This window comes from Sylvia atricapilla, chromosome 1, assembly GCF_009819655.1.
Source record: "Sylvia atricapilla isolate bSylAtr1 chromosome 1, bSylAtr1.pri, whole genome shotgun sequence".
NCBI classification, from domain to species: domain Eukaryota; kingdom Metazoa; phylum Chordata; class Aves; order Passeriformes; family Sylviidae; genus Sylvia; species Sylvia atricapilla.
In genome coordinates, this window is record NC_089140.1 from 58,195,147 (window position 1) to 58,219,656 (window position 24,510).

At 39.3% G+C, this 24,510-nt stretch overlaps 1 protein-coding gene across 1 annotated transcript in view; it reads left to right on the forward strand.

The window, feature by feature from the left end:
* TGFBR1 (transforming growth factor beta receptor 1) overlaps positions 1-17,273 on the forward strand; it is a 33,052-nt gene extending 15,779 nt beyond the window's left edge. The window contains exons 5-9 of the mRNA XM_066323414.1: positions 3,174-3,341; positions 3,839-3,995; positions 10,717-10,841; positions 11,473-11,603; positions 12,955-17,273. Coding sequence (XP_066179511.1) covers positions 3,174-3,341; positions 3,839-3,995; positions 10,717-10,841; positions 11,473-11,603; positions 12,955-13,080 — 707 coding nt within the window. The 3' untranslated portion in view covers positions 13,081-17,273. The remainder of the gene's footprint in view (positions 1-3,173; positions 3,342-3,838; positions 3,996-10,716; positions 10,842-11,472; positions 11,604-12,954) is intronic.
* Positions 17,274-24,510: the final 7,237 nt, after the last annotated feature.

Genomic DNA, 24,510 nt, shown 5'->3' on the forward strand with positions numbered 1-24,510 from the left:
GCATTGCTGTCTGAGCAGATGTAGATTTTTAACCCATCAACGCAGAATTAATTTGTAGTATAACCTACATTCTCTGAGTGAGGAAATATGTACACACTATTCACTCCCTGAGCTAAGAAATTCAGTCCTGAATATTGAAGGGGGTTAATACTTCAATTCTTGTTTGGAATACTTCAGGCCACTTGAATCCCATTAAATGGGAAAGCATAGAGTGACCATTATAGGAGTAGTTCTCCTAGTGTAGCAGGTGCGCTGTGATAGTACTCTGAAAGGAGGTGGTGTATCACAGCATGTCTTTAGAGACCAGTGGCTTAAGAACACCTAAGTGTTCCAATGGCTTAAGGAACAGCCCTTCATTGTAGGTGCTGGTGCTAACTGATGAATGTGTGGTGCCAGGTGCAAGATTATATATTCATTCACAGCAGCAATATCTGGGGGGGGGTTTGCATCCATTTCTCTGTAGGGATGACTTTTGAATGTATTCAGGAGTTACTACAGCCTAGCTGGAATGCACAAAGGTATTAGACTGCAAGAATCTCTGTGTCTGAGGTACTGCAAACATGACTGCAGAGATGCAGGAGTACTAGTAATTTTAAAATTAGCAAAGGACTAGTAAAAGAGCTATAGAACCAAGGCAGGCATGCTTCAGTTCCTGCTGCTGCTGAGGTCATTAATAAGGTCTTTCCTCTTGCTGCAGCTGCAGTTTTTCACAACTGCTGAGGAACATCTGGCTGGCTATTTTGTGTAAAATTGGTGGAAGGGGGTCCTTTGGGTAAGAGGGTGTGTATTTAGATTAGAGCTTGTGACTGAATTGCTGTCTTCACTCCTTTTTCTACTGCACTGTTCAAGACAGTCTGTGTGCATAAATGGCATGTTCTTCTCTTCTACTTCCACAGACCTCTATCATGTTCAGAAGGCTGCAGGAGCTAGTCCAATCTGTCTGCTTCCCATCCTGTAATCTACTGGGAAATAGGTGCTGCAGTTAAGGCAGCTTGAGGGCTGAGAAGAAATGAATGATTTTAACTGCAGTTGCAGTATGCCTGACAACAGGCAGACTACTTTTGTAGTCTGGGTAGCTCTTTGCATAGCAGCTATGTGGTAACTTCCAAAAACTGCTAGGTCAGGGAAGTTGCTTTCAGGGCCATGTGTTTTCCTGTTTTGAACCATCTAAACACACACTTCGTTTTATGCATGTTTTTTTGTTTTGTTCTCTCTAACCCAGTTACATGAAGGTAAAGTGTATCAGGGACTACTTACCTGTAATATTCTAGTAACAAAAGAGTAATGTCAGCAGCTGCAGTTTACAGTACTAAAGGTACTAAAGTAGAGTACTAAAGTTTTCTCTGCATTAGCTGGCTGTAATCATAAGCAAATTAAAATAGGGTGAAGTCTTGCACTGCACACTTCCAGATAACTTTATGCACTAAAAATACCTTGACTTCTCCATTCCTTTCCCTTAACTGAAAGCTACACTTCTCTATCTGATAATTTGGTTCAGTCAGAATACATTTCATGGTAAGTAGATTCCCAAGACTGAAGTTAAACAATAAGCTGCAAAGAAATGAGCAGAATTCCTGCCTCTTGAGAAGTAATATTTCAGCCACTTATTCTTTTTGAAGCTCTGGCTTTAGGCTGAGAAGAAGGAATCTGCACAGCTCAAGTGCTTTTCATCATTTAGTCAGATGACTGTGTCAATGTGATGGAGTCAAGCTGTTATGCTGACAAGACACCAGTCATCGTCCAGTCACTGACAAAAGTGCCATCTCCCTGAATATCTCATTTGTAAGAGATTTCTACTTGTAGATCCCACCTGAATCTTGATACTTTTACTGCTTTTCCTGGTGTGGGTTTTTTGGTTTTGGTGTTTTTTTTCTAATATTACATTATTTGCATGCCAAAAAAGACTCAATCTGTGCTTTGAAACACTTTGCTACATAACACCGCAGGAAGCATTTTTGTTTTGCTAGTGTTGATGTGAAAAAAACCCTTGTCATTTAAGTGATTCCACTCAATTGAATTTAAATTGAAATTTGATTACATATTTAATATAGCAATTGTATAAATTCCTTTCTTCACAAATCAGCTTTAAGACTGATTTTGCTTGAACATCGGTAATGTTTTTCCCAAACTGTAGTCAGTCTCCTGACAACAAATCTGAAAACTTATTTTCTCAGAATTTCAATGTTTTTTAGAGTTAAAAATGAGCATCTTTTACTTCTGTGTGATCTTGGTGGTATAAAATGCTTTCAGGTCTCTTGAAATAGCTGAAATAACCATAATTAATCTCTTAAATATATTTCCAATAACATGTATATTTCCAATAAACACATTTTTTGTAATTTTTTTTAGTATTCTGAAATTGTTTGAAATTACTGATCATTTTGTGTATATAAACAAAATTAGATTACCTAATCATGAAAAGCTGGACTACTGTATGTAATTACTATTGAGTGTAGTTACTTTTTCCTACCCGACAATGAAGATCCTGTGATTGAAAGCTTCATGGCAGATGCTGTTTACCATGCAGCCAAAAATACTCAGTGTCAAGTTAATTATTACTTGGTAATAATCAAGGACTGTCAATAGACTAAGAGCTACATTTATCTTAACGTGTTCTGCTTGGAGTGCTAAACAAATGTATAGCTTGTGAAATATAGCAAGGCAAGGAAAACCTAGTAGGTCCCAACTGATAGCTGGACACTGGACCTATTGCTGCGTTTCAGATTGTCTGTAATTAATATTATTCATATAGGTTTGAATGTAGCACTGTGTCTTCTTAAAATCTGGTTGAAGGGTCATAAATATGGCATAAAATAGGAAAGTATCATGGTTCTTCTCAGACTGGATAGTAAGCCCAGCTTATATTCCTTCTTTGGAAGGAAGATAGAGCTTGAATATTAAAACTTGCAGGTTTGTGTTTGTGTTTTAGTTTAAATACAAGAATACTCACTAAGCTTTTCAGAAACTCTCCCATGGTATTACCAGCCCTTGCAGAGGCATTTAAATGTTACAGGAATAGAATAATCTGAGAGTCTAATAATGAGAGTCTAATTTACAGAGGTTACTTGCAGGCCATAATTTGTGCTTCATAAGCATTGTATAAAAGTGGAACATACTGTTTATTTGTCGTTTGTGTGTGTATGTGAAGTATTCATGCCAGTTTTATTTTGCAGACAATGGTACATGGACTCAGCTGTGGTTAGTGTCAGACTATCATGAGCATGGATCACTCTTTGATTACCTGAACAGGTATACAGTAACAGTGGAAGGAATGATAAAATTAGCTTTGTCCACTGCCAGTGGTCTTGCTCATCTGCACATGGAAATTGTTGGCACACAAGGTAATCTTACGATTATTCTGTGTATCATGGATAATACTGGTTGGTTTTTTAGTTTTTCTAATGACACATAAGTAGCTCGTTCTACTCTGTGATGATTTCCAAATTAATAGAATTTCTTAATTTGGAAAGTTTATTGCCTTCCTTTCTCTGGTATTTTGATGTAACATTCCTTCCTGCAAAACACCTGTTAAAAGGCACCAAGTAATGGTGAATGTAGCATCTTCTTAACTTTGAGTTGAGACAGTTTGAGTGGAACGTATGTGCAATAAATACTTGCAGGAAGAGGGAAAGGAGCAAGAGTGGTGTAATATAGTAAACATGAAAGACACTTTCCTAAACAGACAGACAATCTACAATGAATGATTTCAGGAGATACCCTGGTGCACATTAAGTGTCAGAACTGGAAGGGATTCTGTAACTTCAAACAAAATTTTGCTTAGAATAAAAGCAGGTTGGTTGGGGTTTTTTTTACAACTTCTATTTTTTTCCCCTCACAGGAAAACCAGCGATTGCCCACAGAGATTTAAAATCAAAAAACATACTGGTGAAAAAGAATGGAACATGCTGCATTGCAGACTTGGGATTGGCAGTTAGGCATGATTCAGCTACAGACACAATTGACATTGCCCCAAATCACAGGGTGGGAACAAAAAGGTAAAATTATTTATGTGATGCATTAGGCAACTTTTATAATAAAATGCTTTGATTTTTCTTGTCCCATATAAATTTGTGTTGATAAAAATATAAGCAGCAAGAAAATGTAATGCAGATAGAGTTTTTGGGCACTTTCTTGGCAGCTGGTATTTTAGTTAGATGGTAGGCACTTAAAAAGCATATTTAATGCTGACATGTGTAAAATAATGAAAACTTCCTAAGCATTGTAGGGCACAAATATGTATTAAAACAATTAAGAGACTTCATGACTACTGATGATTTTAGAGACTTCAGAGCTCTTTCTTTCTTCTGCTTGTCATGTGTTGCATGGAAATGTTATTTACTTGCCCAATCAGGAGTGGAAGACAAGATATTGATAGGGACAGTGAAAGGCTGTAGTTTTCAGTGTGAGGCCTGTGTAGTAGAAGGTGCAGAATCTTGGACACAGGCTGTCTTGGAATCACATTTTTGAGAGAAATGCAAGAAGTTAAAGCAGTAATCTTTGTCATCGAAGGCATAAAAGGAATCTTCAGTGGATGAGTCAATATAATCTGTCTTAAAAGCTTTTTCTGGATTTAGAAATACAGGTTTTTCTTGCCCTCAGAAGAATTCAGAGCTGTTTAACTCAGCACAAGTGCAGTAAAACTTACTGTCAGTAACTTATCATTGGTGAACCTTCAGGTAATAATCACTGGAAGCTATAAATAAATTTCCCTTAGTAATCCCTGCAACTATACAGGGTACAGAGATAGCAGCACTAACAGTGAACCACAGCAAGCATTTTGGATGTGGGCAACTTTTCATTCTTCTGATGCCTATAGGTTCAGTGCTATGTCAAACTGGAGTTTGGACAACTGCTCACAGAGAAATGTGTGACAGCCAGGCCCATGCAGCTTAGCAGTGTTGGAGAAAATTGTGTTGATGTTGTCCAATCTCCAGTTTATAAATCAAAAATACTTTTTTATATATCCCTGTAGTAAGCGATATTGCAGGATGGAGTGTTGACTGGGATTTTACAGTGAACTAGGATGCCCCTTGAGCTGTGTCTTTTTGGAAGGGAAAAAACCCTTAAACATTATTTTAAGGCTGAGTTAACTGAAGCTTTTAGAATAAGTACTGAAAATCTGTTTTACTGACACTTATACTGTTGAAGTTATTTTGTTCTAAAGGTCTGCTGTACTATTCCTTTGCCAATTTTAAAAATACCACACAAATGGTCAGATAAGAATTACTTTCTGAATTACTCCTAGATTATAAGGTACTGAGTATTATAACTTCTCCACGTTTCCAGTAAACAGCAGGCTTACTTGGGAATTTGTCATTGCAAATTTAGCTGCGTGCAGGGCGCATGCCACATGTGATTTTGAATTTTCTACTACACCTATGTGCAAAGAAAAATGATGTACAAATCAGTTATTTTCTGTAGTCATTGGAGAAAGCATCCTTTCAGCTGTGTTTGCAGAACCCACTTACCAGATCTTTTCTTGCATAGGCATTATTAAATTGCTTGTTCATCTGCCTTATGCTTCTTCACAAGGGTAAAGCTGTAGCAACTCTTGCTGCAGTGGGCAGCAGGAGGGTTGAATCTGTTTCCCCTTTTAAAGACATTAGTTATTTCTATCTCTCTGAAAATTGCTCATTCTTGTAAGAGGCTTCAACCCTTCTTCCTCTTGAGCATTTTTAGGTAAGTAGCTCTAATTTTTCATAGTACAGTTCAAGTCTTACCTGTTTAGTGACAGGTTTGACTCCTACTGATTGTCACTGCTGGTAAATCTTCTGCACATGGAAGCTCTGTGTACAAGTTCAGGGAGATTTGACAAAGTCTGTATTTTTCTAATGATTGTTGTAAAAGTGTACATCTAGGGAGTAAGCAGACTTACTTTTGTGTGAGTGATCAAGGTGTTGAGTCAAACCGATGATCCCTCTTTCTGACTGGATTTTCTGACTTTATTTCTTTTCTGTTCAGAGGCTTAGCTTTACCAGAGGGGTGAACTGTGTGCTTTCACAGCTCAGCCTGCAACATAAGCAGGGCATGTGAGCTTTAAACTGAGGAGATAGAACCCCTCTCTCATTCCCTTCATTAAGCAAGTAATGAGGCAAGTAAAAAAAAAAACAACCTCATTGTTCTTTTTTTTTTTTTAGATGTGTCCCCTAGCTGTTACTTTTGATAGTTCAAATAGGTTGTGTTTTAAGAGAAGTTTGGCAGCAAATTCTTACCATGACTGTTTCTCTGAAGTTTACCTAAACAAAATATGGGCAGAATTCTACCTTGTAGAGTATAGGCTTGATATGAAGGGAGATGCTACACAGCATGTTATATATGGGTCTGTTTGATGACACAAAGCTCCCTCTATGTTGTACAAGAAATTTAGACAACTAGTACTGAGTTTTTGGACTAAAAGAGTTAGGAGGAAGAGGTCAACAGGCACCCAGAGTTTGTCCAGACCATGCTCAGCATAATTTGTATCCTCCTTTGTAGACCTTTTTTTTTTTTCTTGGATGATATTGAGCTGCAGACCTTGCTCAGAAGGTCAGAGTTACTCTGTGTAATAGAGTTGCTCTCTCTAGAACCCAAGATACTGCTTCTGCCAAGCAATACACCATGTAGGCTGACAAGGAGATGCATGTTTCTCTGTTGTCCAACAGCCATGAAATGGCTGAGCTGCTGACTTCACTACACGACCTCCTTGCCTTTCTGCTTTTGTTCCAGCAATAATCTCTCAGCAGTCATTCACCATTCTATGTCATAGAAGCCAGAGCCAATATAAATGCATTGATGGAGAATGATGGTGAGAGGTCAGTTTGCCAATGGAACTCACATGGGGGGAGAGGGGATTTTTTGCCATATTCAGGCCTCTTATGGTCTTTCCTGTTAAAAGGCTTGTTTTTTGTCTTAACTTCTGTGAACCATCCAATCTCCTTTAGTGCTTGTTTAATGTTTCTGGCTGACATTTCGCACCATGGTTGGGGTTTCTAGTTTGTTGGTTTTTTGGGTCCATCACTCTTTGCATCCTCATGTCATCTTAAGATAGATCAAATATTCTTTCTGCTGGGCTCAAAGAAGAATCATTTAAAGTGTCAAGCACATGAAGTACCATATCCAATAATGCAGAATCCTTGGAGAGCATTAAAATATCAAAAATTGCAACAATACTTAATGCTCCGCTTCCATTCAATAAATACTGTCAAAGTAAACCTTACACTCAACTTAGACATCTGTCCTCTGCTTATGCTGTGTTTATTACTTGTGAGGAATTTGTATGCCTTAGAACTCTCATCTCAGCTAACTTAGTTGAAGTTCCGGGTAGTTCAGAACAAATGCGACTATTGGTTGCATTTTTTAACTTACCTTGATAGCCCTTGCTTCCTTATATCTATGTAATTTCTGTAAGACACAGTAGTGCTTAGGGAGCTCGGAAAGTCGTGATAGTCCTGAAATTTCTTTTAAGTAGTGTGTCTTGTATTCTGCTGACCATCCCTGGTACCAGGAAAAAAAATCTTACTACACTATTGATTAAAGGAAACTGTCTAGGCTTCTGTGGCTGTTCCAGAGGTAGACCTATTGCCTGGCACTGTATTCCACTCCAGTAATCTGCACATGTTCCCTTTTTACCAGTCAACACTGCTCTTCAAAGCCCAGATGCCACTGTTGGCCTGCTTCATTGACTTGTCAGCTTAAGACTGCTGGGGTAGCAATGTGGAGAAACACACTGAACTCTGCTAAACATCACATACTGGATTTAGCTGCCAGAACTCTACCAGAATGAGAGAGCAGTGCTACCACTGATCATGACTTGATGCAGCGAATAACATTCATTCTTTCCAGCAGCCAGTGGGGATGCTGCTGTCAGTAGCTCTTGCAGTAAGTCCACACTTACACTTTGCTTGATGTTCCCGTGTCAGGCTTACTAAACAAGGTAACAACCACTTGGATGCCATTACCAGTTTTGAGGCCTTGATTCTTAGGGAAAAGTTTGTTACAAATTTTTCTCCTTGCGTAAAATGTGGGTAAACCAAATTTGTGAGCACCGTTGTTAATTTATAATCAACATAGGATTCACTAATTTTTAAAAACGCATGGTTTAGGGTGGGACTTGCAGACTATATGATGAAGAATCAGGTACTACAATGATAGTGGGCCTTTGTTCTCAAGAAATTTTTAATAGCAGTGGTTTCTTAAGCAGCACTTCTTGTTTATTCTTCCTTTAGGCTTTTTAGGGGATGTTTTAAGTGGCTGATATAATTTGTCAGATTACTGGAGTTGGGCCTTCCTCTTGTCTGACCTCTAGAGCCCAGCTGGTGTGTTCCAAAGAGCCGGGGCTCTCGCTTCATCTCAGGCTGCTGCTTTCTTCCTTGGGATCCAACCAGTCATACACAGACACATAGAGTACTGACAGGGCTGATTATACAGATTGCTATACACCATGTGTTGTCTTCAACACCCACATAAAACACTGTCAGAACTTGTATAAAACATAACTGTAGACAGCCAAGTCTCCTTCCTTCTCTTCAGTTGATCAGGATTGAACTTCATTAGTGAAAGTACATACTCCCTTCTGCAGCCTCACAACTCCATGCACATTTATGAGCCCCTCAACCATCCGTCCAAAGCTTGCTGTGTCTAATGCCCTTTCCTGTGCTCCATGGATCTTGTATTCCCCAGCTGGGTTAATGCCCAGCAGCAAACAGCTGATGTATCCATATGCACACTTCTGTGCATGGATTCCCTCAAATACCAGCATGGGCCCTTGCCCTGGCAAATATCCCTGCTTGGGCTGCCTGGGTGCTGGCTAGACCAGCTTGAAGGTTGCTAGTTGTCTTGGTTTGGAAAGACAGGTATCTGCCAGGGAAAGCTGGAGTTTCCCTTGGAATGGAGAATGTAAACCACCACCACCCTGCTCTTTTTTCCAATTATAAATTTGCAGTTGGAGGTTTTCAGGCAAAGATTTGGGGATAGGAATAGCAGTTCTTTACTAGAACGTATAACAAAGCAAACAAAAACAACAATTACAACATTAATAACAAAACAGAACCTTGTTTTGAACCTTGAGAGTTTTGCTTTACAAAAACCCAGGGCAGTTTGGTGTCAGTGCCCCTGCAGAACCCTCAGAGCAGCAGGCTGCAACAGTGGAGAGTCCCAGGCTGGTAACTGGGATTGGCAGGATGTTCTGGCAGGGCAGAGGGGTGCAGGGTCACACTGTAGCAAGAAGAGCAGTGCCGAAGAAACCACGATGGCAAGGCAGGGCTGGCCCACCTCCAGCAGGGCAGGCAGAGGAGCTCAGAATTCCAGGGCACACAAGCAGATTATGGTAGATTTCCCAGGGCTGAACTTTATGGTGACAGTGAACTCGTCCTGCAGCAAGCAGCAGCCTGGCCTTGTCCTCTCTCTGAATGCCAAAAACCAGAGAGACAAGCTGCCTCCAGCTCTGTCCTTTTCCTCCCCCAAATCTCCCCCTCTGAGCTTTGGTCACCTCTTTGTTTTGGTCAAGCACCCTTAAGCACCCAATACTTAATCTCCTTAGTAAGTTAAGTGGAAAAAATTCTATAGTGTAAAAAAGGAACAAACCTAACCCCCAAAACTAGTGAATTACCATCCTGCACACCAGCTGTGTTGTTTCCCCCACCAAAGTTGGGGGAATGCAAACCTTCTGGCCCAGTCCAGCAGCTGGCACCCAGGCACACAGACTTTACAACCTGTGACTCCCACTCCTGTTGCTGGTACTGAGAGACCCTTACTCTGTTCTTCCCATCCCCTTTCTTCCCTGTAGCTGCTACATGTAAGGTGTGACCATGAAGCCTGTGATTCATGGTCTTATTTCAGTAGCTGAAGCAGACCCACTTATTTGCTCCAGTTGTTGGCACCAGGGTTTCTTTCACCTTCTGTCAGACTACAGAAGGTGAATTCTGTTGATGGCCCAGAATTCACTCATAGAATGACCACTGTTGGTCCCCCCACAGTAGCTCCAGATATGTGCTCTTAGCACCTGCAGACATGCTCCTAGGACCTGTAGTTCTCCTTCCAGCTACTGATGTTGAGCCCCTCCTTCTCTCTAGTGTCAGATTCATCCCTTGTGCTAGACCTGAACGGACTCACGCCTGCCTCCAGTTGCTGACGTACAGTTCTTAGAGAAAATGTGCACGTGGGCTTGAGAGTGAGATTGCACAGAATAGTTAGGATTTAATAAAATAGGATACACTGGTGAGCATGTGCAGACTAACAACCTCTTATGCAACTGGTCCTTTTGCTACCCTTTTCTATCTGTTGCTGCACTTCTGTTCTCTTTCTCCTGAACATTCCTTGATGAGTGTTACGTAGTTGCACAGGCCTTCTTTCAATATTCTCTTGTAGTTTCCCACTTATAAACAGTCAAAATGTCCAGACTGCATGTGCCTCTATAAAGTTATGCCTGGAGGTTCTTAATAGCCTGTCAATGAGGACTTTTGGTTTTAGTCACTGTCTCAGTTGCGCCTTATCAGGTTTATGGCTCTAAGTTGTTTTTTTGTTTCACAATTTACTTATTCCCCCTATTTCTCTTCTTGTATCTCTCAGTTTACTTATCCCTGTTCATTGAATTGTCTCTGATTGGACAACTTTAATGAAGGAGATTTTTCTTTATCTTTTTTTTAAAAAAAATACATTTTTCTTGTATTTGAGCTGGTCAGTAGTGCTGAACTTTTTCTACGCTTAAGTGTTTATGAAGTTAATTTTTTTTTCACACAGGTACATGGCTCCTGAAGTTCTAGATGATTCCATAAATATGAAACATTTTGAGTCATTCAAACGGGCAGACATCTATGCAATGGGATTAGTGTTTTGGGAAATAGCTCGGCGGTGTTCAATTGGTGGTACGTGGCAATCTACAAATGGGGCATGCTGACGAATTATAAGTGACGTAAACTTATTCAGGTTCTGGAAACAGTTTGCTCAAAAAACAGTGCAAAGTAATAGCCAGTCTATCTCAGACTTTCTAATTGTTAATCCTGTAAATAAGTGGTCTAGTCAGCCTCCTACTAGATTGACAAAACATACTTGTTGAAGAAAATAGAAAATATTCTTGTCTATTTTTTTCTAAATATTTACATAGAGGGAAGAAAAGGGTAAAATTTAATACTCTTGTGAGCAAGGGGCAAACACCACAAGACCTAGCTGTAATGTCTTCAGATAAATCTATACCTTATTTAAAATGAAGCACTTTATAAATCACGTGCTCTGAAGAAGCATGTTTTTAGTATAGCATATGAAAGATTTGATGTAGCTTATATCTCTTCCGAATTTATAAATTTTAGATCTTTCATGGCTAATGAAAACACTCCTAAGGTATGGTTAAAGGATTTTTGCTTGTTTGTCAGTCATTGTGATGTGATTTTTAGAAATGAAAACAAAAAACTGGTAGGGTATTGATAAGGAACACAGTAAAAAGGGAAGAATATATAATCTAGTGTTAGCTGAAATAAAGCTATTTTCTACCTGTTACAGGAATCCATGAAGATTACCAGTTGCCATACTATGACCTTGTTCCTTCAGACCCTTCTGTTGAAGAAATGAGGAAAGTTGTGTGTGAACAGAAGTTAAGGCCCAATATTCCAAACAGATGGCAGAGCTGTGAGGTACAAACTAACCTTGCTAAAGCTGCTTTAATGGACACTAGAGCTTTTAGTGATTTCAGTGGCTTAAAAATCATTGCTTATTGTTGAAGGGAGAAGAGCTGCTTTTAGGAGAACTTAATTTCATTCTAATCATTATGGTTTTATTAAAAGTGTTGTTCCTTGGTTATATATATAAATATTTAAATGTAGTTTCATAGATGTTAATAGCTAACTCTGCATGCAGGATTCTAGGATCCCTTCCTGCGAAGCCTAGATGATGCTAATATAAATTAGAGCCAGTCTGAATTACATTATGCAGGAAGCATCATTGCAAACAAATTGTACTGTGTCTGGCAGGGATTCAGTCAACGTCTTTCCTAATAAGCTGCACAATGCTGTGTTTTGGATTTGTGACCAGAACAGTCTGATAGTACACTGATGGTTTAGCTGTTGCTGGACAGTGCTTGCACAGCTTCAAGGCATTCTCAATTTCTCACGTAGGTTGGGGGTAGACAAGAGCATGAGAGGGAGCAGACCTGGGACAGCTGACCCAAACAGCATTGCTCTGGGTGCCCAGCAAGGGCTACAACCAGAGCATTCTGACTCACAGCCTGGGGGAACCGCTGCAGTGGGCTGCAGGAGCACTGAGACACTGAAAAGGATGAGATGCTTTGGATAGAGGAGGGAACCTGGGTTGTGGCATTTGTGGAACGAATGCATGGCTGAGATAAGAGTTGGGCAAGAGTGCACAGGAAGGAGAGAAAGGTGATGAATGCACCAACAAAATGTGAGACAGGAAGTTACCAGGATTGAGATGACTAATGTAATATAGCTTTTGTGGTATTTTGGAATGTAGAGCTGTTACTTTATTTTGTCTGCCATTTTTTTATTTGCTTGGCTACAAACAGTACATAGAAGCACTCAGATTTCAAAGAATGACTGTTTGAAGGATTAAAAAACTTCAGAAATTTTTAGAATCCTTGCAGAACTTCAATTTGAGGAAGACAGCTCATGAACTTAATTGCTATCCATTGAAGTAACTCTTTAACTGCAAATAAAATTAAAAGAATGTATTTTTGTCTGATGTGAAAATTCAGAAAACAGTTATATACAAGCTACTATTTTTTCTTTAAAATACTTTTTTCATGGGCCAAAAGTCTACTGAAAAATATCAAGTTTGCTCTACAGTGTTTAGAGCTTTACTTTTCTGCAAATAAAGTAAGATTTTTTCTTTTTAAACAGCACGCTCTCCCATGCAGAGGTAGTGCTAGTAGTGGACTTCAGAAATGCCTGAAGAGGTTAAGGCCAAGCAGCAGTTACATGGGCTGCACTGGAACAGCAGTGCACACAGTGACTTGTTTTTCCTTTGCAGGCATTACGAGTGATGGCAAAAATTATGCGGGAATGCTGGTATGCCAATGGAGCTGCACGGCTGACAGCTTTGCGCATTAAGAAAACATTATCGCAACTCAGTCAACAGGAGGGGATCAAGATGTAATCTGGATTTGTATCGAAGAACACTTGTCAAAATCCCTATCTGCACCAGAGTGGCGTGTTAAGAAGGTTAATTGTTCTACCTCACTGGGGGAACAGAAGGATATTGCTGCCTTTTAATACTTCATAGGAACGTCACTTATTAGGATTTTTGTGGATGTGCTAAACAATTGTGTTGGGTCTTTCTGTGCACTATGAACCTGTTTCCCAGGTTACTTACAAAACATCATGTACTCTAGTTTCATTAATCTATAATTTTTTGTTTGGGAAGTTGATAGCTGGTCCTTGCTAGTTAACTGTGCTAAAAGTAGGAGGTCATTTCTGAAATGAAACTGGTTCACTATATTGTTCTACAGTGCATTGATGGCTCTTACAACAACTTTATTCCTGCCTGGTACATTGACTACTCTGAACCACTGTCTCGATTCCTTGATTCAGATTGTGAATGTACTGCTGGAGTATACCTTGCTAGTTATTGAATAGTGCATCTTCTGGACACTCACCTTGACTTACAAATTGACCTCATTCAGTTGTGGGAACATAACTTATGCAGCTATACTTTATACATGATTACTGATTTTTTTCCACTTTTTCAGAACATTACATTGCCTTCAAAATAGATTGTATTACACCAGTAAGTGCCACTTTTGAGTCTTTTAATGCAAAATAGTAGGGTTGTACAAAGCCTATGGTACTTTTGGTTTCAAAAATACAAGTTAAAAGTTGTTCCTTTGCCTAGCTAAGATCTAAATCTCACCCATTGCAACAGTGAGTACATAACTGATAGAATATCTTCAATTTTACAAAATCTGACTCTTGAAACCACTGTAGGAGTTTTAAGTAGTGTAAGCTAGTAAATTCACTGTCATATTTTGTAATTGTCAAGTTATGAGTCATAATTATGTAGAAGATTTTTTTATCAAGTGGTACTTCTAAAATGCTTGAAGTACATATCTACTTCAGAAAAGTAGCAAGAAAATTAAAATGTTAAGGTAGATTTTGCTTCATTAAATAAGTATGAAATGCATATTTTCTGTGCAGTTCTGCTGAGTCTTAAGGCTCGAAGAACAATATTTGCAATTACACAAGGATTAAATGCACCTGTCGTTAGAGAAAAGTTATATAGGCTGTTGTACTAGACAGTTCAAAGCTGCTTATAAATTTTATGTGCATGTATGTTGTGTGTGCCTCATACACAAAGTGGTGAGCTAGAGAAGGTGGTGAGCTGCAGGTCTTTGGATACAAAATCAGGGGATTCCAGCAATCCTCTTCATTGTTAGAAGAACAAAGCTTATGGTGACTTGTGTTGTCATAAGAACACAGAAGAATATGTATTGCTTTAGTCAAGATTTCCCTGAGTTTTTATGAGTATCATAATATTTTTACAAACCTGTTTAGAAATCAAATTGCTTCCTGCCCAAATGTTCAACAAAAACTTGCTGTTACTGGGTTATTTTTTTAATTGCTATTTTAGGAAGAGTCTGTTTGACCTTTGGTTTCATCAATGTCCAAATCAATAGTATTTCAGTATGCAAATCTGCCTGGTAATTAAAATGCTGCCTAACCTGCCACTCTTCAGAACATAGTACACATCCCATTATGCAACACACATGGCAACCTTTAACTTGGCTTCCTTTTCATCCCTCAGTATAGAGCCCACTGGAAGTTTGTTATCAAGATAGTGGCAGGGTGGTTGCTGGCAGCAGCACAGTTGAGGTTCTGTGCCATGGTCTGTGATGTGTGGCAGCTGAAGCAGGAAGAGGAAAGAGGCCCAGGAAGTAGAGGCTACATAGGTGACACGAGCCTTACCCAAGAAACGCCTTAACACTTAATTTTTGTTTATTTCTGTATTCTTATTGCTTGCTTGGAGATAAGTTTAAATGGTGTCAGAATTACAGATTTTCAAAGGTTCAACTGCAAATAATGGAATGCTTTTGTCAACAATAAAATGGATGAGTTTATTCATCCTGGAAGACAATATCCAGGAGAAAAAGGAAAAATAAGAGAAGTTCTTAGAAAACAATTAGGCTTAAACATACGTACAGCTGTCATGCTTGTGTTTGTTTGGCATTATCTGACAAGTCAGATAATGACTTGTCAGATAATGACAAGTCAGTGCTTCAGGTCTCCATCAATCAAAGCTGGATTAAAAGTTACTTCATGTAGGTATTTTAAATAAACTATGCCTTTGTGCACGTGGACAGGTGTGCACTACAGAGTTTTCAATTGACTGTTCAAAAAAAAAGTTTGAATATAACGTAACTCCCAAGCTCATCTACTTGTCAGCCTCTGTAGCCAGTCCTCTGTATCTGTACAGATACTTAAAGAAAACAGGTCATCGTGAAAATAGGTGAGGCTCTCCATGCTAATTTCAAGTTTCCATAGGTGTCCTGGGATCCTTACCATAGAAACAAATGGAACAGCTCCTACTTCAGAAATATCAGGCTACGGGATTGCCCTCAGATCTCTCTAGTAATTTTGGTGGTAACAGGAGAGCTTGCAGTATAATTCACCAAATTATTTTTAGTGCCTTTTTAGTGGCTTTTTTTGCACCCACAAAACCTTATCAGCATAACATTTAATTTCCTCAAATACACAGATCAGTTCTGTTGCATTTTAAAGAGGATGTACAGCAGCTGAACAGCATCATGGCTTGCAAAGGATTATGTCAGAAATGTAACTGTGTTATTTTGTCTCTGTCACCTGCAAATCTTCATTCTCCTGGATTGCTAGCAACTGTTCTTCGTTCAAAATTTAGCTTTGTAATACAAGCTGGCAAAAACAAAGCACAGAAGGATGCTTGACACAGTGTATGACATAAGGAACAATATTTCAGAACAACATTATAATTCCTATTGGGCTGCAGAACAGGAAAATTCTGAATAGAGCTACATGTATTCTCAGTTCTGACACCATAACTTCAAGCTTTGTTCTTCTTTTCCATTTTATGAACTGAACACCTTTTACAAAGGCTGTGTCTGTATATATTATGTAACTTTAAATGTTACCTGTGTAAGATCATATCTTATATATATGGACGCAGGTACACATAAGTATTTTTTAAATTAAGATTGTAATATCATCAGATCTGCTCTTGGAAATCCAGGGGGACCAAAATATTTTAGCATTCAAAATATTAATTTTGTATCATTTCAAGTATATACCAAAACAGTTTCTGATTAATGCTGATGCAAATATTTATTGTAAATATTACATACATTATACATTCACTTAAGTTTTGTGGATTTAATCAACTTTACATTTTAGTAGCATTGAAGCCTCAGTTTGGTTTACAGACTTGTGACCAGATGAATATGGACAAGGAGAACAAGGAGCATTGGAAATGCTCCATTGAAATGCTGGAATTCTTCAGGGACCTTCCAACCTTAAAAGCTGGAATTCTGAGATGTTTCTCAAGCAGACTCTCCAAGTATGACACACTGTCACCCTCCAGCGGTTCTGCTTATAATCCTAAGAAAGATTTTGTATATAAGTAAAGACATTGGGATTGACTGTATGGGGACATGAAGGTGTCAAATGAAGAGGCTATTTTGTTTTATTAGTAATGGCTCTGAGTGTGATTGCCATGAAATTCACCTTTTAGATAGTTCCTTGTTTATATTGTGCCATTGAAATAATTGCAAGTTGTTAATCATTTTGTGTTTAAAAAACAAGCAAACAAAAAACCCCTTCACCATATCTGTTGCTTTAAACTCAAATTACCTCTTAAAAGACCAAGGTACATTTACCTCGTGTATATAATGTTTAATATTTTTCAGAATGTTCTCCAGGTTTGCAGTTACATGTTTCTAGAAATATGGGTATTACTAAATTTACAACTTCAGTGGTACTAAGTGTAATATCTGGTGCCCCAAAACACTTTGTTTTCTGTATTTTATTGTATTAGCAAGTTTGCTGCTTTGTCACTGTAGCACCTGCCCTTATATAGCTGTGTGGATACTGCCTTGTAAATTTTACTTTTTGGATGATTTGAGGATCCTGTACAGATGCGTGTCACTTTTTTAAACCTTACCAAATTGTGCATTTCCCTTATGTTTCTGGAAATATGTATTGTATTTGTAGAGTATACATTTCAATGGATTGTAAATAGGACAGTAGAGAAGTGGATGCTTATGTTAAATGCTAACACTACAGTAGAGAGATTAAAGCAGTGAAAATAAATAACTTTTTTCAAAATGCATGAGTTGTCTTTCAGAACAAGAACTTGCAGGTAGATACAGGTTTGTGTGTGATGTTCCTACCTGCTAAAATATGGGTTTACTGTTACTTCCTTTCCTCATAAGGGGTTTCTTCTACTACAAAAATGCTAAAAGGATTTGCTACTGCCGAGGAAATCCACCTAATCTCCACTATGTACATAATGATAAAGTGCCTGCTCTTCCTTGCCTCCTACAGTAGTGTTGATATAAGAACATTGCTGCTGTCTCTCATCTCCTGAACAAAATTAGTAATGACAAATTGTTCCCTCTCCACATTTATGTTTGCACAGAAATAGCATTTAGTCTATTTTAGTCTGTTTAAGCAGCTCAGCACCTCAGTGCATCCCAGAACTGAAAGTAAAATCAGCTTGTGTTGGAGTGGGTTGTTTTTGTGCAAAACTTAGCTTCAGGCTGGTGTTGCATTTCTGAAGGAAGGTGGAGATTTTTAGACACAACAAAAATAGGACATCTTGCCCTCACTTAAGTTCAGGTTCATCCTTCAGTTTTGGCTCAGACAGAATTACCAAAAATTATTTCTTCCAGCAAACTTCCTCCACACTGGGAAGCCACAAGGTGGTCAGAGAAAGCCCATGGCAATGTCAAAATACTGCATTCCTTTCAAATACTTTTAGAGGAGCTATGATTATTTGGGTGAGAACAAATCCCTGCCAAAGGAAAGCCTTTGCTACCCCTGCAAGCAACCAAAACTCAGGAAAATCCTGAATCCCTCTATTGCATTTACTAGTAGAGGAAAGGCATGTCCTGGAACTAGCATAACAATGTTGCTGTCTACCGAACTTAGTTTTCATTAGGTAGTTTTCTCTGTTTCATGCTTTGAGGGTCTGAGCCTAACAACAAAATACATAAATAACAAACAATCACCACAAGTAACCTAAATGTGAGGATGTTTTAGAATCATTTTTAGAGGAGACACTGCATGCTCTTTTGGATTGCAGGTCAGCATAAAGAGTGGCAGATTTTCAGCTGGCTTCTTTGCCCAGCATAATTATTTTTAAAGTGTGGGACTGTTGAAAGGGATTCTTTTTAATACCCACTGCAGCCAAGCAATGAATATTTTCTGTAGATTCAGCATAGCTAAATAGTATATAAACAAACCACTTCTATGCAGCACAAAGTAATTGCTGCAATTTTCCTTTTATCAGTTTTTGTGACGTTGCTAACTAATGTACAGTGATGTATCCAGTAATGGTAGTATAGCATAAGGGTGGTCCTGGGAGAAAATAGATTCCTTGTAAATAGGAAATCAGAAATTCTGAATCTCTCACTCAGTGCTCTTTCTAGCTATCTTTATCCAGCCAAGCCACAATGTTTTAACTGGAACTAAAAGTGTTCATTGTTTTGCTGATGAAGGGTTACTGGAACCTCACACTGCAAACCTCCTTACTGACATAGTCTCATAGTTATATCTTAGAGTGGCTGGAGTTGTTCCCAAGTCTTCTAGGTTGGAAAACAAGAAATGTTGGTACAGAATTTCCTATTTCAACTTGCCTGGGCTGCAAATAAAATCTCGTACCACTTGAGAAACCTACACCCTTAAGTCTTCCTCAGAATTTCTTGAAAATAAGATATAAATCCCCAGTCTCTGAGGTGAAATGGTACCTGAAATCATTGCCTCTCTTTTGAGAAGAAAAAACAAAGTCAGAGCAAACCATACTTCTAGGATATGTTCCTTATGCAAGATTGCAGTGTTTATTTGTATTGAGTTTTCACTGGAGATGAAGAGTCAACATCCTCAAGATGTGTTTCTAATTAGCTAAATTGGGAAGATGAGAAGAGTTCTCCCACCCGCCAGTAGCAGAAAGTCTGTGTAAGCAGTTGAAGAATTTGGCACATGATGCTTACTCAGTTTTATATAATATCAAATATATTTATGTATGTTTTTGAATGAGGGTTGAAGGAGTTAGGAATATGCCTTTAAACCAAGCAGGCTGCTGGACTTATGGGATGCATACTGAAGGAACAAAAGGACAGGCAAAGGGAGAGGTTTAGGTGACCTGGAGAGAGAGGAGTGAGCATGGGAAAAGAGGAATAAGGAGACAAAAAGGGTGGGTCATCTATAAATAGCAGACCAGTTAGTGTGGCAGTCTGTCTGTGCCCAGCACAGCTTCTTCCTTTATTTTAAAATCCCTTCTTGCCTGAGGGACTCAGTTCTAGGGATGCAGGGATGTCTGAGCAGAGCAGCTGGGACTAGACCACAAGGGGTAGGTTCTGTGAGTCTGTGGTGAAGCAGTGGGAAAGATGAGAAAGAGCAGACCCAAGTGTCAGCAGCTGCAGTGTGGCTGTGGGTCACGGGTGCCAACGTGTCCATAGTGCTGGTGGCCAGAGTGTGGGTCCAGGCACCAGTGGCTGGAGTGGGACTGCAGCTGCTGTGCTGCAGTGGGACTGCCGTTCCCATGAGACTGCAGCTCCAGTACCAGCAGCCAGTGAGACTGGCACTGGGGCAGCTGCTTGCAGGGTGTACATCTGTGCCTCTGAAGATGTCGGGATCCTTAGTGTTGGCTGTTCTGATCTATCCTTCTGTCCTGGTGGCTCTGTGTTACCCTGCTAACGGGGACATACAGTTCCTTGTTTTTCTTGAAGATTTGTGGCCCAGTGCAGTTGCTGATATTGCTTGCCTGGTTCCTGTAGCTTGGGCAATAGAAGCTTGTACATCCAGAACTGGGCGTCACTGTTTTGATTCTTGACATTGGTCATTTACCCATAGGGACTAGAAAACATCTACGTTATTGTGGCATTAAATTAAATACCTAAAAACTTAGAATGCAAACGCAATAAGAAACAGTGTTAAGAAAAGATGTTGTAAAATGAGAGTTGGTGATTAATTCCAAGTTGACTCTGTGTTGTAATAGCTTACCTATTGCTCGGGACATCCCTAGATACTAATTTGCATTCAATCAATTTTCCCATTCCCTTCTATGCTATGGGCATGGGAAACACTTGTGTATAGTCCCACTGTTCAAACTCTTAATTAGTACAGGAATGGGGTAAAGAATGGTAAGAATTCTGTGATACCACAGTTGCTGTCTAATTCTTATGTGTTTACAAAGAGTGGAATCAAGCCGTGCTTTCTTTCATTATTGCCCTCCTGTGGCTTGGACTTTCTGACCTACACCTCCTTCCATAAAGAGAGTTTTGTTGTTGCTCTTTAACAGAAGGGTCAGTGAGATTCAGTTCCTGAGTCTTTTGCAACAATTCTTCCTGAAAGTGAGTTACTTTTTTCTTACCTTTGTTCAGGAAACTGTTTTGCATATGCTTTTTCTGCCAAGGTAACTCTTTCCCACGTAGATGATAGACAGCTTTAAACTTTTGTATTGGGAGACCTGAGCCCTTACAGAGATCTTCATTTCCATCTATCCAGGTATGAAAGGTCCATGGAGTGTTGGTCTCTTCACTGCAGTAGTATTGTCAAATTGCTAATTTCCATCTCTTGCAGAGCCTCCTTGTGCTGAGACTCACATGATGGCAGGCATGCAGCCTCCTAAGCCACTTATCATTGCTGGTAGAGCAGGTAAGCATGGCCCTTTCTCAAAACCCTCTGAACAGTACTGAACTTCTCCCTCGCTGGAGACAATCAAAACCCACCTGGACACATTCCTGTGTAACCTGCTCTAGGTGACCCTGCCTTGGCAGGAGGGGTTGGACTAGGAGGTCTTCAGAGGTCCCTTTCAACCCGCACAATTCTGTGATTCTGTGGACTTCAAGAAGGAGAAGGGAATATTGCAAAGAAAAACATATTGCAACATTTCTTTTTTTTAACTTCTTCAGGCTGTGTTATGTTCACAGCCTCTCTCCTGAAGTCCAGCTCTTCTGGTTCTTCAAGTAAGAGGATGCTTGAGAAGGAGAAGTGGATGCTTTGCTGCCTTTACTGTTGCTGCAATTGCAGGGGGTTTGAAGTACAATACTGAGGAAGCTCATGGTAAAATTTACCCGAGAGCTTGCAGACAGATAATCTCAGTGTAACTCTACAAACAGATAAGACATTTTATAGAAAAGTTCCAGGAAAATAATCTGTCTCTGTTCATTGTTTTGCTAGTCTTTGAGTTCTAGCACAAAAACAATATTACATGCTTTAGGCCCTTGATGATCTCTCGCTTCAAAAAGATGTGTTGCTGCAGACACATTTTTGCATCATGCCACTCATTTTTAGAAGTTGAATGCTTGGGTTTTTTTTTTTCGTCCAGTGGATCTTCTCTGTTGGGAATAATTATCTTGGTATGTCTGTGTTGCATTTTGTGTGTATTTAGTGTTGTAGTATGGAGAAAGACAATTCCAGCACTTATCTTGCTCACTTGCTTATTTCACCCCTCTGTTTTAGCTAATGCAAAATTCTTTCTACTATCATGTGTGGTGAGTCACTGCCACTCAGTTCTCCCTGTCTCCCCACAGTTCCATTTCCTACTCCATGTCAGAATGCCACTTGGAAAGCTGAAGGCAGTTGGTTTGGTTTAGTTAATTTGAAAAGGTTCTTTTTCTCTGCAGTTTCTCAAGGTTTTCTTGCCTTTTGTACAACCTGGCTCTTGGAGACTTTCCTGAGGAATTTTATCTAGCAGTGGGTCTCCCCCTCCTTGAAGTCCTACCATTATTGTGGATGAGGGGAGAAGAATTCTTACAGATCATTCTTGACATAAGCTCCCTTACTTGTGCACCCCTGCACACAAAATACTTCACACGTGGTTGTTTTGCTTTTGCTTTGGCCCCTTACTCCTCCAGATTTACAGGGTGAAACGTCTCAGTTGTGTGCTTGAAATTTGTAGAATAAAACATATCTATTGATATAGACTGTGACTCCAGCATCCTTAATGTTCAAAACCTCTCCTAGATTTTCACACATAAAGCAGTTCTAAATTGTACTGTAAAATACAGCAAACTGTAATGCTCTATTTCTTCTGTATTATTTTCTGTTTGAAATAAGTTGTGATTGCAGGATTCATGGGGTGACTTACAGAAGTAGACCTCTGTATTGGTCTATGATACCATCCTGGAAAACATCTGAACTCAAGCTAGATAAAATTCCTTTAATGAAATTGCTTATGTGGAGAAGGAAGAAGGGAGAAGACTAGAGATCATTCAGTGTTATCTGGGGTGGAAGTATCATTACCATGTTATCTTTTTACAGTTAAGTTATATCTTAACTGTAAAAAGATAGAAAGCTGTTCTGGTTGGAATTCTTAAATCTACACTTTAAAGAATTCTTTGTTTACAACAGCCCTTAGGAAAACCAAAAAGGTAGAGGTAAAAATAGAATCACATCAAATGACCAGTGATGTCATTTTGAAGCTCATTAGCTTCAATATATACCAACATGTTTCCTTCAGTCTATCTGTTAGACACTAGTATTAAGGCAGATAAACTCTGGGATAAATGTAAAACTTATGAGAAGTTCTAATAGTTATAGATCTGAATTGGTTTGAATTTCTCATTTAGAGGTTAATACAGTCCTGGGTTATGACAGTACTTACACATGGTGACTGAGCTCCTGAACATTCATATTTGATCAGGAAGTGAAGAGATACAGAAGAAATTTGAAGAGGTTTTTTTTCAGCGCTCCTGAGGATTTTTGTTGCAGACACATGCCTTATCTAAGTGGTGTTGGAAAAATCAGATGGTCTGCTCAAGGCAAAGACATACTTCTGGAGCAGAAGTGGTGTTCAAGGCACTCTGTGTGACTGATTCCTGAGGCAGATCTGCTCTGGCAGGGTCGCTGGGGAGCCATGTGTTTTCATGCAGTTGTTTTTCCTTAAAGCCTTGAGCACAATTGGAGGTGGTGAATATAGGCCAAAGTTCAGGAAGGTGTCATCTCTCCAGTGACATGTTTACTATGTCTAAGCTGGAGTACAGGAACTTTATAAATTATTACAGATGTTTTACTCATGAGTGACTCATTAGGTTATGAATCAATCCCTCAAATACAAACCAGTGTGCTTTTTCTGGATCCCTGTCAGCCTCTTTCGAACTGTCTCCCTAGATGAAGCTTGACATTTGGGAAGTAGGAGCTATAAGTCCTTGCAGAGTATGGGATTGTGGGCCTGAAAAATGTGGTCAGGCTGAAGGGACATTGTTCATTTCAGTTTCCTCAAAGTTTTCTCAAACTTTGCAGAATTGAGGGAAGAAACCAAGGCTGATTCTTAAGCAAAGATTTTCATGTCAGGCCATTCTCAAAGAAATGCATAGGAAAATTTCCTAAAAAGCAAGGAAGTCAGAGGTGATCACAGAGAAGTTAGGGGTGAGATAGTTTTCCATCACTTGATGCTACTTAGGCACAATTTAGTATGGATTGATGGTTTTTACCAGGTCAAGTCCTTCTACTCAGGTAGATAAATATCCATCTATTCACAGATGAGACAGTGAAATACCCACCCTGAGAAAAGGACTTATCTACCTTCCTTAAGGAAGGCTTGGGAGTCATGACAAGCTAAAAATAATTACAGAGAGGAAATCATCATAGCAAGGAACATAAGAGTGGTATTTTTATAGGTCTAGTAAAGAAATGGCTGTGCAAACACACAAACACAATCTGATGCAATAAAAATTGAAATGACATGAATATGACAAATCAAGGATGAAAATTCAAGGCTGAGAAAGTGAGAAAGAAAGAAACAAAGCTGTATCACTACACTTCTCATGCCATCTGTGCATACGAGGAGGTGCTAGACAGAATTTTGCTGACACATGCTATTTTGAAAGCAATGCTGAAGATAACACAAGTAGTGCATTGTCTGTACTATAATTTTGGTCTTTCATACAGAAAACCAACCCAGAATCAGTCTGTTTTCATATGGGCTTTGAACTACAGCAACAAAACCATGCAAAAACACGGCTTCTTGTAATCTGGACAGTTGGAACACTGAGATACAGAGAAAGTACATCAGAGATAACTCTCCTCCGGGAGTTATCTCTCTCTTTAATGGGCCATCAAGGCCCTCTTCCATGACTCATCATCCCATTGGGAGATGCTCCGCCCATGGGGAAGAGCCAAGCATTCTCACCTGGATATAAGCTGGGATTTGGGACAGTAGAAGCAGCCCTCACCCACTGGATTCCCAGAGGACCGGAGCTACCAAACCTTTCTACAAGATTTCTGTTTCAGGAAGACCACCTCGTCTGGACTGTTTCCATCACCCTGATCAGGTTGTATTCTGACTCTGTCAGTGGTTTTTCTTTTTGTATTTATTTTATTTTATTTTATTCTATTT